Raw genomic sequence first — 15,793 nt, 5'->3', positions numbered from 1 at the left:
CAGCTGACAGACAACCACAGGATATTAGTGTTCATTATGCAATATAAACAGAAATTAGATTCTTTAATTGTTAATACCAAAGAAATACCAAACTGATAAAAAAAATTTTTACATAATTACCACTGCACATTAGTGAAACTCTTGTACACCACAATTCAAGATATAATGGTTTATAACACTATTTCATATACCTTGTTTGAAAAGTAGACATGTGAGTTTACTAAAAAATTTAAGTTAATAAATAGTTCTCTTCACATGAATATTGTGACAAAATTCTTCATATACTGGTTCTAAGTGATAATTGCAAAAGAGGGCCAATTAACTTGACTAACTCAATTACTACTTAAAACCAATAAATAAAGAATTTTGTACAATATTTATATGGACAGAAGAGTTTTATTATTAATTTAAATTTTTTTTCACTTTCATAATTTTATTCTTCCTCAGGAAGAATAAAATTATATTAGTCAAAATGTTTCACTAATGTGAGAAAAACCAGAAATCACTCTCTGTCTCTCTCCTCTTCTTGCATCAGGATTACATCAGGGTATGTTCAGAAGATGATATCTAATGTAACATTATTCAGGACAATATGAATGACATGACTGTGATCGATACACAAAACATTATAAAATGCTAAATGTTAACAATATTTTGATACTTACTTCCAACATGTAAAGTTCACTGACAGTATTTAGTAAGAATGGCAAAGTTCGTTGTGCAACTTCCCATGGCCGACAAAGTAGCAGAAGCAAAGAACACTGGCAAGAAAATAAGTAATTCCTTAAGTCCAAAAGATATCCATCACCTTTCTGCAACATTTTTCTAAGATTTGCATTTCTTTTCTGTAAGAGACAGACACCAGACCAGTGATCACAATGCTGTGAATAGCGATTCAGCCATTCAGGAATATCTGAAATGTAAAAATGCAGAATTCACATTTAACCATCCAGTGAACAAATATAATTGTATACACAAAATACATACACAGGATGTCTGAAAATTGTATGTAACAAATGCAGGAGCATATTCTACAGCCAAAAAATAAGATGAAAAGTTTCTGTAACCATTCTCAAAATTCTTATTTCCAAGATATTAAATATTAACAATAAATTACAAATTATAAAAAAGAAATTGAAATAAACCTCTAAAATGAAAACATTTAAAGTAGCTATTAAGAGTGACCTCCATTTTTTTCAATGTAATATTCACTGTGATGAAGCCACAATTCAATGGCATGTCTTATTGTTTTAGGAGTAGTCAGAATGGTTTTAAGCAGCTTCTAAAATGATTTTTCATTTTGCCTTGCATGGGAATATGCACAAAATAAGTCATGAATTTCATATAAACCAACAAAAAGTAATTTATGGGTGTGAGGTTGGGCAACTGTGGTGATCCTTGTACAGGTCCTTTCTGATCAATGTATTGGTAATTTACCAAGCATTTAAGAAGTCAGAAATATCACAGGAAAAGTTGACTGATACATAGGTAAAGGTACACAAAACACATCCTCTGCTGAATTTAAAAGGCATGTCTTCCAATAGTTTCCAAAAATTATAATGAAGAAAATGTAGGTGTCATGTAAGTATATCATGCAGTATAGCTGTAAAGAGAACTAGAGGATAAGTATAATTCTTGAATATTTTCTTTTGCAAGGTCATGTGAACATCTCAGTGAAAACAATGTTTTATAAATTTTAAGTAATACACATACTGCTACAGTACTAAGCTGGGGATCATCATAAACAGCCATTTTGAATCCACTGCAGGATGAAGGCCTCTCCAGCAGCTTTCCAGTTCTTTCTGTTTTGTGCAATGGTCATCCATTTACTACCTATGAACTTGTGAATTTCATCTGTCCATCTCTGTTTTTGTCGTCCAGGTTTTCTTTTAGCTCCTCCTGGGTATTATTCTGTTTTTTTTTTTATTTTAGCTTTTCTTGGGTACCATTGTTATTTTTCTTAGTCCATTTGTCATCGTGTCTTCGAGCTATGTGGCCTGCCCAAGACCATTTCAGTTCTTTAGTTTTGATAAGAATATCCTTTGTGTTTGCTGCCAAATTCATGTGTTTCTCTTCTTATTTAACAGTGATTCCCAATATAATTCATTCCATTCTTCGCTGTGTAGTTCTCAGCTTCTCTTCCATTCCTTTGGTGAGTGCCCAAGTTTCACTTCCATTCATGGTGGTGAGTATGCATTGGTTCATTATTTTAGGTTTCAGACAAATTTGCGCCTCCGTAGCCAGGTGGGAAGGAGCAGCAGTGCGTAGCACACGCTTCTTGATTAGACCGGGGTTCGAGCCCGTCACCACCAAATACGGAGGATGCGGAAAGGTCAGGGAATGACCACCGCATATTCCCGGAGCAATATGGCCTTAGTTGCTAATGCTCCTAAAAACCAAATAACAACAACAACATCAGACAAATTGGGATATTGCTCCTTAGTATGTGACTATATTTCCTGAATGCTGTCCATCTGAAATTTATTCTTCTCTTGACTTCCAGCCAATTTATCATTATTACAGCTAATGACTTGTCTCAGATAAGTATATGAATCCACCTTTTAAATTACTGCTCCTTCAATGATTATATCACTTGCTGTGGCATACTTGTTTATCATTACTTTTGTTTTAGCCATATTCATCTTTAGTCCGAAATCCTTACTAACTTTGCATAGCTGATTAAGATTTTCCTCAAATTCTTTGGGATCGTGGCCTCTCATCTGCAAATCTTAAATGGTTTAGGTATGCTCCATTCACATTGATTCCTTTCTGCGATCGGTCCAATCTTCTGAAAGCTTCCTCAAGGGCAGCAGCAACAGTGTCTCGTCGTTGAACCCCTTTCTTAATTTTAAATTTGCTACTGTCTTTGTCTAGTCTAATAAAGGCAGAAGAATTCTTATATACTTTCTTCAAAATCATAATGTAAGGGGGTGTCTATGCCTTGCCTCTCCAGTGCCAAAAACATTGCCTTATACTGTATGGAGTCAAATGCCTTTTCATAATCCACAAATGCTTCTTTGAGTTTTGCTGCATAATTTCATAAAAGCATTTGTCTGCATAGCTGCAAGGGTGTTTCTTTCGCTTCGGCGTATAGGCTCTGAACCAGTGATGTGCAGTATGCCCCCAGTGCAAGACGAAGAGCACTGTGGTGTACAGGATCAAGGCGCTTGGTCTAGCAGAGCTATAGACTACAGAACCATAGTCCAGACATGACTGTATTAATGGATGGTACAGATGTATTAGTGTATAATGGTCAACTCTCCACGTTGTGCCAGACTCTTAAGATGTTAAGCTTTTTAAGACAGGAAATCGGGAGCGATTTTATATGTTCAAGGAAGGTGAGTTTTTGGTCAAATATCACACCAAGAAAGTGGACACTGGACACAACTGGTATGACTTGATTTGCTAGTCAAAGTTCTGGATGTGGATGTAGGTTACGCTTCCTACAGGAGTGTATTCCAATCGTTTTTTGGTGCGAGAGATGAAAGCCATTGTTTTGGGACCATTTAGCTATTTTGTTGATGGCACATTGCAACTGTCTTTCTATCATTCACATGTTAGACGAATGGCAGGTGATACTGAAGTCATCAGCGAACAGGGTAGTAGAAATTGTTTGTGGTAGGTCATGTGTTATTGAATTCATTATTATATTAAAGAGAGTGGCACTTAGCACTGATCCTTGTGGTACTCCATCTTCCTGGATAAATTGAGGATAATTGATTGTGAACTCTGACTTGAAATGAGCAGTGGTGTAGAAAATTTCTGATAAATTGTGGTAGGTATCCGTGTAATCCCAGATCGTATAGATTTCGCATTATACCATATCTCCAAGCAGTGTCAAAGCTTTTTCAATGTCAAACAGGACCATGGCAAGGTGTTCTTTCTGTATGAAGGCATCACAAATGTTTATTTATGTCTTAATCAAAAGGTCGAGAGTGGATCTACCTACACGGAAGCCACACTGCACTGGATTTATAAGGTCATTTCGAGCTAGAAACCGGGATAGCTGGGTGTAGACCATTTTTTCCATGACCTTGCACATACAGCTGGTGAGTACAATTGTTCGATAAAGTTGCGGATTTGTAGGGTCTTTTCCTGGTTTCGGAAAAGCCAAAACGTAAGAAGCCAAAACGTTTCTACAGAAGTTGAAAAGAAGGGTGATCTCAGCAGTAACTCTTCTGGTGCACAGAGGCCTCAGATGAAAGTAATCACACAGCGATTCATAATACGCTGAGTGAGAGAATAGAGGATTGCGGTATATAAGGTAACGGAAAAATTTTTTTTGGACTGCTTCAATTTTGTTAGTTAAAGTCTTTGTGTGGGGATTCCAGATGGGTGAACTGAATTCAAGGATTGGCAGAACAATAGTTTTATAAAGGATAACCACATATCTGTAGTTTTTGAACTTGTATGTGTTCCATTTGATGAATCCCAGTGTTTTGAATGCTTTGCTGGTGATTTTAAGGACATGAGCATCGAATTTAGCACTGCTGGAGAAGAGAATCCCCAAGTATTTAACTTGGTCACACCTTTCGATGATCACAGAGTTAATACTGTACTCTGTATTTATTAGTTGTGGAGATCTGCCGGATGAGAAAGATTACTTTGCACTTCGAGGAGTTAGCAGACAAGCCATTCAGAGATAGCCACAGAGAGAATTTATTGAGAGCACATTGAAGCTGTTGAGAATCGGTAATTTTCTTCACTGCTGAGTAGATCTTAAGGTCATCTGCATAGAGAGCAACTTGAACATTTCAGGTATAGATGAAAGAAGGAAGATCGTTTACGAAAACAATGAAGAGAAGAGGACCTAAGGGGGAGCCTTGTGGTATAAAGCAGTCTGAGTTCACTTGATTGATGATAACGCTCAAGGAACAATGTGTAATATAGCTGCATAGCCATGAGGGCAGAGGGTCATGGATACCATGTAGCTTAAGTTTTTCCAGAAGTTGTTCGTGCAGAACTTTATTAAATGCCTTAGATATGTCTGTGTAGATTGCATCAACTTGAAAGTGGTTATCAAGAGCCAGATGTATTGCCAGAAAGGAAGTAAATTTGTGACTACTAACTTGTCACTGCAGAAACCATGTTGATTCTGATCAATGAAAGGCTTGAAGAATTCGAAGAGATGTTTGTGTACTTCTGTGTCGAAGGGTTTAGCCAGGCTGTTTTGCAAGGTTATGGGTCTGTAATCAGTTACATCATTTTTATCACCTTTTTTGAAAATAGGAACTATATTGACCTGCTTAAAGTGCTTAGGATACTTCCCCAGCCTGAGAGACAAGTTGAAGATCCGCAGTATGAGGGATTTTAAGGTAGTGACAGTCATTTTCCAAAATAAGCCTGGAATGTCATCTGGGCCTCTAGTATAGTCATTTCTCATGCTTTTTAATGCCGAATTTAAATCTTCATCAGTGATAAAGAGGTTAATGAGGATATCATCTTTAATAGGTGAGAAGTCAGGAAATGAGGCAGGTCTCAATGTATCATTTGTTTGAATTCTGGAAAAATGTTTGGCAAACTCTTGAGCAATACTGAATTCGTCCGATAAGAGAATTCCATCTGCATTATGGAGTTGTAACTTTCTACTGGTTATATTCCAGTACTTTCACCTGGCATGTAATTCCAGAATGGTTTGATATCTCTGTGAGTAAGCAGACTATCCTGAACTAACTCTGCATACATATTGTAAGATTTTAATATGAGCGTTTTCACTTCTTTGCGGATTTGGCTGAATATTTAATAGTACTGACTGTCACCTGATTGCTTATACTTGTTTCTATAGAATTCTTTGGATTTAATGTTTGTTGTTATTTGATTTTTAGGAGCATTGGCAACTAAGGCCATATTGCTCCGGGGATGAGAGAGAGAGAGATAATCTTTATTACCCTTCATGGCCATAAAGCCAGGGGCTTACAGTTTCCCAAACTTCCGGGAAAATTGAACAATTATTTACAAAAAGGTAAGTTTACAAAGAAAACATATCATAATACAAAGGAAAGAACTCCTTACGAGAGTTAAATCTGATTGAGCTGGCTTAACATCGAGATAAGAGCACCAGCTCAATCAGACAGGAACAGATGCAAGGTATACATCAGTCATTGCTGATTAGTCCTACTCGTCATAATTTTTTTCCGGTAAGTCCGGTCAGCAGCGAATTTGTTCAGGTCGGCGTCCAGTGCCTGGGTTTGCTTGAGCATCTGCTGAGGAAGGAACCTGTCCGAGAGATGGAGTCGTGCTGAATGCGAGTAGAGCTCGGGATTGGCCCTAAGATCAGCAGGGGGGATCCTCCAGCCACAGGTATCCCAGAATGAAGGTGTTGCCATTATGCCTGTTATCATCTTGACTGTTGCTAGGAGGCATTGGTCGTCAACTAAGGTGGGAAGCCGTGGAATTCCGAGAGAGTTGGCAAGCTGTGTGGTACGAATCAGAGCTGGAAGGTTGTGCTTCTTGTTGGCCCACTTTAGGAGCCAGAATTCTGTGGCAAAGAGTGGTTTCTTTATTGACGGTGCCGCTGACGCCCAAATTTCAGCAGCATAGAGTAAAGGTGGAAAGATAACTGTTCTTATGTACCTCACAGTTATCTTTTTATCTGTGATATGAAGGAGATGTTGTTTTGCTATCCACCGGAGTCTTGAAGCACGTGTGAGGAGCATATCCATGTGGGCGTTGAATCGAAGTTTTGGGTCGAATACAATGCCCAGATCACGATGGCTGGACACGATTGGGATGAGGGTGTTGCCGACCGAAGGCTGGAGAGAAGAAGGAGTTTGCTTCAATGAATACACCATGAATTCGGACTTAGCAGGATTGATCTTGAGCCCAAACTGGCAGAGGTAAGATGTGACTGTGGTGAGAGTGTTGTTAATTTCCACTTTTACCAGATCTAGGTCTTGACCGGGGATGACGGGAGTGAGTATCTTGATATCGTCCGCATAGCTCAGTAGACATCGAGAATGTGCAACCAGTGGGAAGATAATGGATGAAAACAGAAGGCCCGAAAGGACCCCTCCTTGTGGGACTCCTGCGGTGATGGATCTAGTAAGGGTGCGATCTCCTGTATGAAGCTTTATAACTCTGTTATTCAGAAGAGAGGAGAGAAAGCATAATATGTTCCCTGTGATCTGGAAGTGGCATTCCAGGAGAGTGAGAAGTTGGTTTACTTGGACGGCATCAAATGCAGCCTCAATGTCTAAGTAAGTCACAGCTAGTTCCTGCCTATTCTCCAATGCTGACAAGATAGTGTTCGTGGTGGCTAGCAGATTGGTGATCGTTGATCTGTTTGGAAGGGAGTAGTGAATTTGTGCTGGATTACTGGGCAAGATCTGCTTAGTGAGGATGGGGAGTAAGGTCTTCTCCAGGAGCTTCAGCAGGCTGGAGGAGTTGGAGATGGGTCGGAAGTGTTTAGGTTTCGATGGCGACTGAACTTTGGCTAAAGGTTTGATGAGATAGTTTTTCCACTGCTGTGGGAAAATTTTGTTCGAGAGTAACTGGTTGAAGATTATTAAAAGTGGCTGAATAATGTACGGACTTAGGCATTTGAGCATGAATTGGGGAACTCCATCATCACCGGTGGTTGACGAGGCAGTTAGAGAATTGATGGCTACGATCAGCTGTTGTTTTGTAATCTGAATGTTGTTCAACACTTCTTGCTGGATGGGCTCTGTTAGTAGAGCTAGATCTGAGTTTGGCATAGGATTACGGTTAAATCTTGTGACGAAATCGAGCCACAATTCAGGATCAAGTTGTAAAGGGAAATGAGGGTTCACTTTCTTGTATGGAATTTTTCCTTTAGCCAGCTCACGGTTAACGTATAATTTGATTGCCTCAGATTTCAGGCGATTAAATTGAGCCCGTGCCCTAGAATAAACGATACGATCATTGACATTTTGCGACTGTTTCCATGTGCGATGGAGCTGTTGCTTCAGCTGGAAACTCATTTTGAGTTCAGAATTCCACCAAAGTCTTGTATATGGACTGATTGTGATCTTTTTAGAGGCAGCATATTTGGCAACCGTGTTGATCCAGTTTGTGAGAATGTTCACAGCTAGTTCTGGGTCACAAGTCTCTAAGGCCACCCAGGGAATGAGAGAGGTGGCTCTGATGCACTTATCTACGTCAAGTAAGTTGGGGCTAGTGATGTCAACCTTTGTTGTTGTCCTTCTGGCTTCTAATTTGGGGGCTAGCAGATATCCGGTCACATGTATCGGGACATGATCAGAGTCAAATGACGTTTCTGAAATGTAATTAAGGGTGCAAGGGAAAGAGGCTAGAACTAGATCTAAGAGGTTATTCCTCCTGGTTGGAGCTTCATTAATAAGTTGTAGGTCAGCACATCTCAAGTGTGCCAGAAGATCCTTTTTCAGATTAGATAGCTGAGGAGGTAAATTGAAATCACTACAAACTAAGTGAGAAGCTGTGGGATGCAGCTGATTGATTAACCAGTTGGAAACTTCAAGGATGATTTGCTGGGATGGCTTTGGGGGTATATACAGCACACAGACGTCAAACGTCACGAAGTTGTATCCTAACGTAACGAGGATTGCTTCATAGTTAGGAGAGTTACTGGATTTATTATCCAATAGCTTGAAAGCGGATTTCTTGTAGAATATTGCGACGCCTCCACCCTTGCGTGCAATCCGAGATGTGAATACGACCCCATAATCAGCTGATGCAGCTGCTGCTAGGAATTCTTCATCATCATTCAGCCAGGTTTTGGTGATGGAGAGCAGGTCAAAATGTCCGGGGAGCAGAATTTGCTCCATAGCATCAAGCTTGTTCCTAAGACTATGCACATTTTGATAAAAGATGGTGCAGGCAGGTACTCTGGGTACTTTGATACGAACGGGTGGTCTCTGACATGGCACTACTCGATTCAGCGGGGTGTGTCTAGGATTGATGAGCACAGGGATCGGCATATTGGTGTTCTGTGTCTGTGGTTCTGGTTGAGGTAACAAGATCTGGGATTGCTATGAATCAGGGTACCATTGGTGGGAGTCCTTTCCATTACTTCTATATCGCTGACCGAGATATGGCATAACAAGAGCTCCAGCAGGCCAGATTTCAGGATTGAAGAGTGCTTCAAAATCTGCATCAGCTACATCGATCTTAAAGGATCGATGTAGGAGTGTGTTATAGGCCTAATGACTCTGATGTGTATAATAAGAAACTGTGCAGGAAAATAGAGTGGGCCAGTAAATCAGAGAGTCTTATAATGGGGGGGATTTTAATTTTCCAGATATTAACTGGATTTTGTAGGTTGCTCACTCACACACTAGCAAAGGCTTTTGGGAATTTATTGGATAATTGTTTTCTACATGGGCATGTTCGGGAGGCAACTAGAGGAAGTAATACTCTTGATCTGATTATCAGTAGTGATTCTTCATGCATTACGGAATCTGCAGATAAGGGAACCACTAGGTGGCAATGATCACAGTGTGCTGAAGTGGGATTTACTCAAAAGAGGTAACTACCATCAAGGGTAAAGGAAAGGGTTTTTGCTTTGTTAAAGGCAACTACGGTGGTCCCAACTGATGATGTTACCAACAGCAAATTCAAAATGGGAAGCATCCAAACAATCTTGGAAGCTACTAGGCTTTACATACCAACTAAGAAATATTGTTCAAGGTTTAGGCCTAAATGGATGTCAGATGAACTAATGAGACATATGGCAGAGAAGAAAAATGCATGGGATACATATAAATTAATGGGTAACATGGAAGCTTATGATAGATATAAGCTGGTCTGTAACCAAGTCACAAAGGAGATTAGGCAGGCAAAGGCAGATTATGAGAAATCTTTGGCAAAGGATGCAAAGAAAAACAGCAAAGAGTTCTTTAGCTATGTAAACTCTAGAAGGAAAGGAATGAATCAGATTGGTCCACTGGATATTGACGGTTAACAAACATTATATGGCTAACAAACTAAATGAGTATTTTGCATCTACATTCACACATGAGGAGTTATTTACGGAGGGGAATGTCAGAGGTGAATTGAACTCTGGCAGTGAGTTAGATGATTTTGTAATAACTGAAAGGAAAGTGGAGGAGAAATTGTTGAAGATAAACATAAAAAAGTCACCGGAGTGGATGGGATCTATCTAGTTATATTAAAGGAGGCAGCAAAGGAAGTACGCAAACCCTTAGCCATAATTATGAGAGCTTCTTTGAACTCAGGGGAGGTACCCATGGACTGGAGATGTGCAAATGTGACCACAATTCACAAAGCAGGATCAAAGGGCGACACAAGTAATTATAGACCTGTTAGTTTAACTTCTGTTGCAGGAAAATTAATGGAGGCACTGGTAAAAGAAGCACTGCAGGATCATCTGGACAAGACTTCAGTTATAGCTCAGACACAGCATGGTTTTGTTAAGGGAAAGTCTTGCTTGACCAATTTGTTGCATACTATGATGTGGTCACAAAGGAACTGGATGCAGGGAATAACTTTGATATCATATATTTGGATTTTAGAAAGGCTTTTGATACCGTTGCACATGGAAGACTGCTGAACAAATTGGAGCAGTGTGGCAATGGAGGTAAATTGCTACTATGGATAAAGGGATGGTTGAGTGGGAGAAGACAGAGAGTGGTAATCAATGGTCACTGCTCATTGTGGACTAATGTTATTAGTGGAGTCTCTCAGGGTTCAGTGTTGGGTCCATTATTGTTTTCTGTATTTATAAATGATATTGATGAAGTTATATCAAGCTTAATGTTCAAGTTTGCAGATGATACGAAGGTTTGTAGAGTTGTTAAGGACACTACTGACAGTATGCTGCTGCAAAAGGATCTAGATAAGTTGAGCAGATGGACTGAGAAGTGGAAAATGAAGTTTAACATTGACAAATGTAAAGTACTACATATGGGAAGCAGTAACCTCAGAGTAATGTATCAACTCTGTGGTACTACACTGACTGTGGTAGAGAACGAAAAGGACCTCGGGGTAATTGTGCAGGCAGATATAAAGTTTTCTGAGCATTGCAGATGGCCTGCATGGTGTCTTGTCAATGATATACTGGAATTTTTCTAGCAGGGATAAGAAGGTTATTATCCCCTTGTATAAGGCAATGGTCAGGCCACACCTTGAGTACTGTATACAGGTCTGGAGGCCTCATTTTAAGAAGGATGAAGAGCTGTTGGAACAAGTACAGAGAAGGGCAACAAGATTAGTAAATCGAAAAAAGGGTTTCTCTTACGAAGAAATGCTTTAGTTTTGTAAATTACAGTGTCTAGAGACTAGGCACCTGCAAGATGATCTGATTGAGGTGTATAAAGCCTTGAATGGGATAAAGCCTTGAAGAACCCCATCAATGCTGATGGGGTTCTTCCTCTTGCTCAGAATAATCACCTGAGAGGGCATAAATTCAAATTGAGGAAAGACAGATGTAGGATAGATGTGCAGAAGTTTGCCTTTAGCCAGCAGGTAGTTGGTTGGTGGAACAGGCTTATTTTACAAACGTAACATAATTAATTAATACATAATTTGATACGGAAGTTATATAAACGGAACTCGTAGATAATACTCAATACTGAAAAATATATATAGCATTATAACTGTGTTGGGATATTAGTTTAGGATTATAACTTTGTACTGAAATTGAAATTAAATCGAAATCATGACTTGGACCAGAGCAGCAAAGCAAAAGGCTCAAGCTAATGGGAGTGCTGAGGCTCAGGGGAGAACTGAGAGGGGCAGTTGTCCTCTGAATTACAGCCTTTTAAAATGCACTGCTTACTTGATGTTTGTGGATCAATCGGGTATGGGACATGATATTGCCATGGGGGATGTCTTTGTGTGTGTGTGCACGATGTAAGAAAATCAGGCGACAACTCAGTGTTGTTATGGGCCTATATGAGAGCTTGAAGGACAGGGTGGATGCCCTCAAAGGAGGGCATCCACCAAGCACTGATGTGGGCAAGCTCTCAGCTGCCCACATCAACGCCAGAGCTTGCACTTGGTCATTATGCAACACAGCGGCAACTCCCAAAGGGGAAAGCACTGGTCCCACAGGAACTAGTAGTTGTTGGTGACTATTGTCAGGGAAAAAGGGAACATGGTATGTAAAAAGGATAGGGGGAACAGGACCAGGGTATGTCTGCCAGATGATGTTATAGAGCGGATATCATCTTTTAAGGGCACAAAAGGTGATATAGTTATACATGTTGGCACTAATGATATTAAGAGTAGGAATTCTTCATCATCATTCAGCCAGGTTTTGGTGATGGAGAGCAGGTCAAAATGTCCGGGGAGCAGAATTTGCTCCATAGCATCAAGCTTGTTCCTAAGACTATGCACATTTTGATAAAAGATGGTGCAGGCAGGTACTCTGGGTACTTTGATACGAACGGGTGGTCTCTGACATGGCACTACTCGATTCAGCGGGGTGTGTCTAGGATTGATGAGCACAGGGATCGGCATATTGGTGTTCTGTGTCTGTGGTTCTGGTTGAGGTAACAAGATCTGGGATTGCTATGAATCAGGGTACCATTGGTGGGAGTCCTTTCCATTACTTCTATATCGCTGACCGAGATATGGCATAACAAGAGCTCCAGCAGGCCAGATTTCAGGATTGAAGAGTGCTTCAAAATCTGCATCAGCTACATCGATCTTAAAGGAGGCGTAGGTGGGATATTTCGTGGACAGCTTAGTGACTCTACCATTCATTTTGAATGCAGCAAGAAGGTTTTCCATATCATCAGCTGTGGTAGCAGCGGAGAGCCTACTAATGAAGACATTACGCATCCGCTTGTCCATCATTCGAGTGTTCGCAATTTGCATCTTGCTGAAGTGCAAATTGGTTCCAATAACTTTAAGATTGGGGCTCAGTTCCTTAAGAGTTGGATTACGGGTCAGTGTTTGTTCTTTTGTTCGTTGGCTTGCAATCATTGCATACATTGTAGTGTCTCTATGGGTCTTTACTTTAGATACAATCGTAGTCCCTGTATAATGGTTACCTCTCACGTTGTTTGAGGTGGAGCCACAATTGTGATGTACTTCCGCAGCCAGAGGATTATCCGGTCTTGAGCGCGAGGACCCCATATGTGAGTTTTGTGATCGCGAGAAGGTGCAATTTGGCAGGTTTTGCTCGTGATGACTTCTTTGGATCTTCTGGGAGGCAGTATTTCCAGAGTATCCGTTGGCATCTGCTGTGATTTCAGGGCACACAACTTCAGACTCACATCTTGTAAGAATGGGGGAGGGAGAGGAGTCATGTGATAATAAAGATGGGGTGGTTTGGGTAGGAGCTCTCGGTTTCGCATGAACATGTCCGTCCGGAGGATGCTGCTCATGATGGTTAGTTTGAACAGCAAGATCACAAACAGAGTGCTTCAGGTCATCAAAGTTTTTTCCCAACACCTCCAATGTTTTGTGCATGCATTCATTTTGTTCTCGTAGTCGCTTGTTTTCAAGCAGTAGCTCTGCGAGGATATTATTAATTGGGGATAGCTTCTTACATAGAGTTGTCTCGATATTTGTGAGGAGCGAGACAAAGAGTGGACTGTGTTCGAGTGATGCTTGATTAACTATTGCGGAGATCTCTGTTGATAGGATGTTATCCTGTTAGGAACTACTTGATTTTTGCATGATGAGATTTTGTTCTGCCAGTAATGAGTCAGGGGTCAATTCCACATGTGAATCTGACGATCTCAGTTTTTCCATGTGTACTTCAGGTGCGGGTTGGGTCCTGTGCTCAAGTGAATCCGAAATTTGGTTAATGTCGTTGTTAAAAGTTTCACCAGTTGTTCCTAGTGACTGCATATAATTTTCTCCCTTACAGGGGGGGGGGGACACTGCCATACTTTCCGTCGCTGCTTCCCGAGCCTCTTTAGGTCCAATGCGAGACATTCGCTTCCGTATGTCTTAAGACAGGAAGTACATTCTATAGCTACGTCCGGAACAATGCCACAAATTACGCAGCTTTCATTATTTGGGTGATCTTGCTTTAAAGGCATTTTCAGATTTTAGGCGCAGATAAAGGATTACAAGTGGGTTGGAAAAGAGTTTACAATTGTGTTTAGTAGTCAAAGTAAAAGTGGTCTGTTGAGAGCGTTGTCCAGGCAAAAGCTGACAATTTCCAAAACTTCGTTGCCAGGCAAATAGCAGACAAATAACCAAACGCTCGACTACCAAGTTTCTTCCAGCTTGTTGCTGAAGGCAGTCTCATAAGTAGAACAGGAGCGTAAATAGGTCGGAGTTGTAAACGTCCTGCAATACAGGGGGCTGACTGGCGAATAACTCCCAACACAATGCAACTGCTTGACCTTGTGATAGAGTAGTGGGCAAGAGTTAGTGAGCAGTGAAGGCTAGTAACCAAGGTGTTAACATCCGGGCATTGAGACAAGCAAAGGTGGCAAATATGAATACAGTACAGGCAAGAAACAAATCACGTAAAAAACAATAATTACCTAAAGATTCATGGTATTCATCTTCACCAAGGATGCAGGATAACTTAGGAAGTCACTATACGAACATATTACTCAGACTCACTTAAAAAAAATACATTAAACACTGAAAACTTGAGGAGCTCAAGATTAGGCAGCCGTCACACCGACGCGCACATGCGGTGATCATTCCCTGACCTTTCCGCATCCTCTGTATTTGGTGGTGACAGGCTCGAACCCCGGTCTAACCAAGAAGCGTGTGCTACGCACTGCTGCTCCTTCCCACCTGGCTACGGAGACGCCTTAATTCTATGTATTAGTTCGCTTTTATACCAGTGCGGGTAGGTAGAGCGTGTGGTCAGATGGGATTGAGGAACAATGTCAGATATAACTGAGTGGACACAGTTGATCAGGTTGCTGGTGAGCACATCAATGTCATCCATAGCATCAGAGAGCTGCTTGTCTACGTTGCTGAGAGCTAGGTTGAGCAGAGGCCAGTCAACCATTCTGAAATTGAATCGTGGAGAACGGGAGCTGCATTTGAAGTTATGAGAAGTCACAGTGATGTCAAAAGTAATTGGCGAATGATCCGAGTGAAATATAGGGTTGTCATTGTGAACATCTATATGAGTAGAGGAGAATATTAAGTCAAGGTAGGCATTTTCTCTGGTTGGAAAATTGCAAATTTGTTCAAGACCATAGCTGTGAAGCATATTAAAGAAAGCCCTAGTCTGCAGTGATGGAGAAGAAGATAATAAATTGGCCAGTTGACAGTTAAAGTCACCCAAAACCATTGCTATGTCGGCAGATTGAATTAGTGGGAAGATAGATTCCAGCGAGCTTTCTAAGTACTGAAGATCGATATTAGTTAAGGGAGGTGGAAAATAAAGTAATACGATTAAAACTTTTAACTTTCCAAGATGAAGAAGGCAGTATAGTGATTCAATATTTGTGAAATTTGGTGCAATTTCACAGAGTACGTGGTTAGAATGTATAATAGCTACTCCGCCTCCACAACATCCTCTGTCCTTTCTATGGATTGTATATTGCCCATCTATAATCTCCTGATCATCAATATCTATGGAGAGCCAGGTTTCAGTGAGCAGGTAAATATCGTAAATATGTGAGCCTTGGATTGCTCTAAAGTGGTTTAGATTGCTAATTATACTCCTGCAATTCCGAAGGTAAACACTGAACAGTTGGGATCTGGGGATTCTATGATGAGAGGAGAGCGTAGTATGTGTAGATAGCAAGGGCCTCTGATTGCTATGCCTGTGGAGAAGAGATTTTGGACTCGCTTGATGGTCTGTCCGTGAAACATTTTACTAGAGCCCCTGATAAGAGGGATCTTAGATTCAGCACTTTTTCTGTTTGTGATGGAAGGCATGTTATTATAAAAGATGAGTAGG

The 15,793-nt window shown here is 40.6% G+C and overlaps 1 protein-coding gene across 1 annotated transcript in view; it reads right to left on the bottom strand.

The window, feature by feature from the left end:
• Window positions 1-15,793, bottom strand: part of SIDL (SIDL trafficking protein particle complex subunit 10) — a 322,468-nt gene that overhangs the window by 193,073 nt on the left and 113,602 nt on the right. The window contains exon 7 of the mRNA XM_090388069.1: window positions 666-913. Within this exon, the coding sequence (XP_090244195.1) occupies window positions 666-913 (248 nt within the window). The remainder of the gene's footprint in view (window positions 1-665; window positions 914-15,793) is intronic.

This window comes from Mastigoproctus giganteus, chromosome 13, assembly GCF_048544385.1.
Source record: "Mastigoproctus giganteus isolate SK-2022 chromosome 13, ASM4854438v1, whole genome shotgun sequence".
NCBI classification, from domain to species: Eukaryota; Metazoa; Arthropoda; class Arachnida; order Uropygi; family Thelyphonidae; genus Mastigoproctus; species Mastigoproctus giganteus.
The sequence above is the reverse complement of the archived record's forward strand: the minus strand, read 5'-3'. Positions and strand labels throughout refer to the sequence as shown.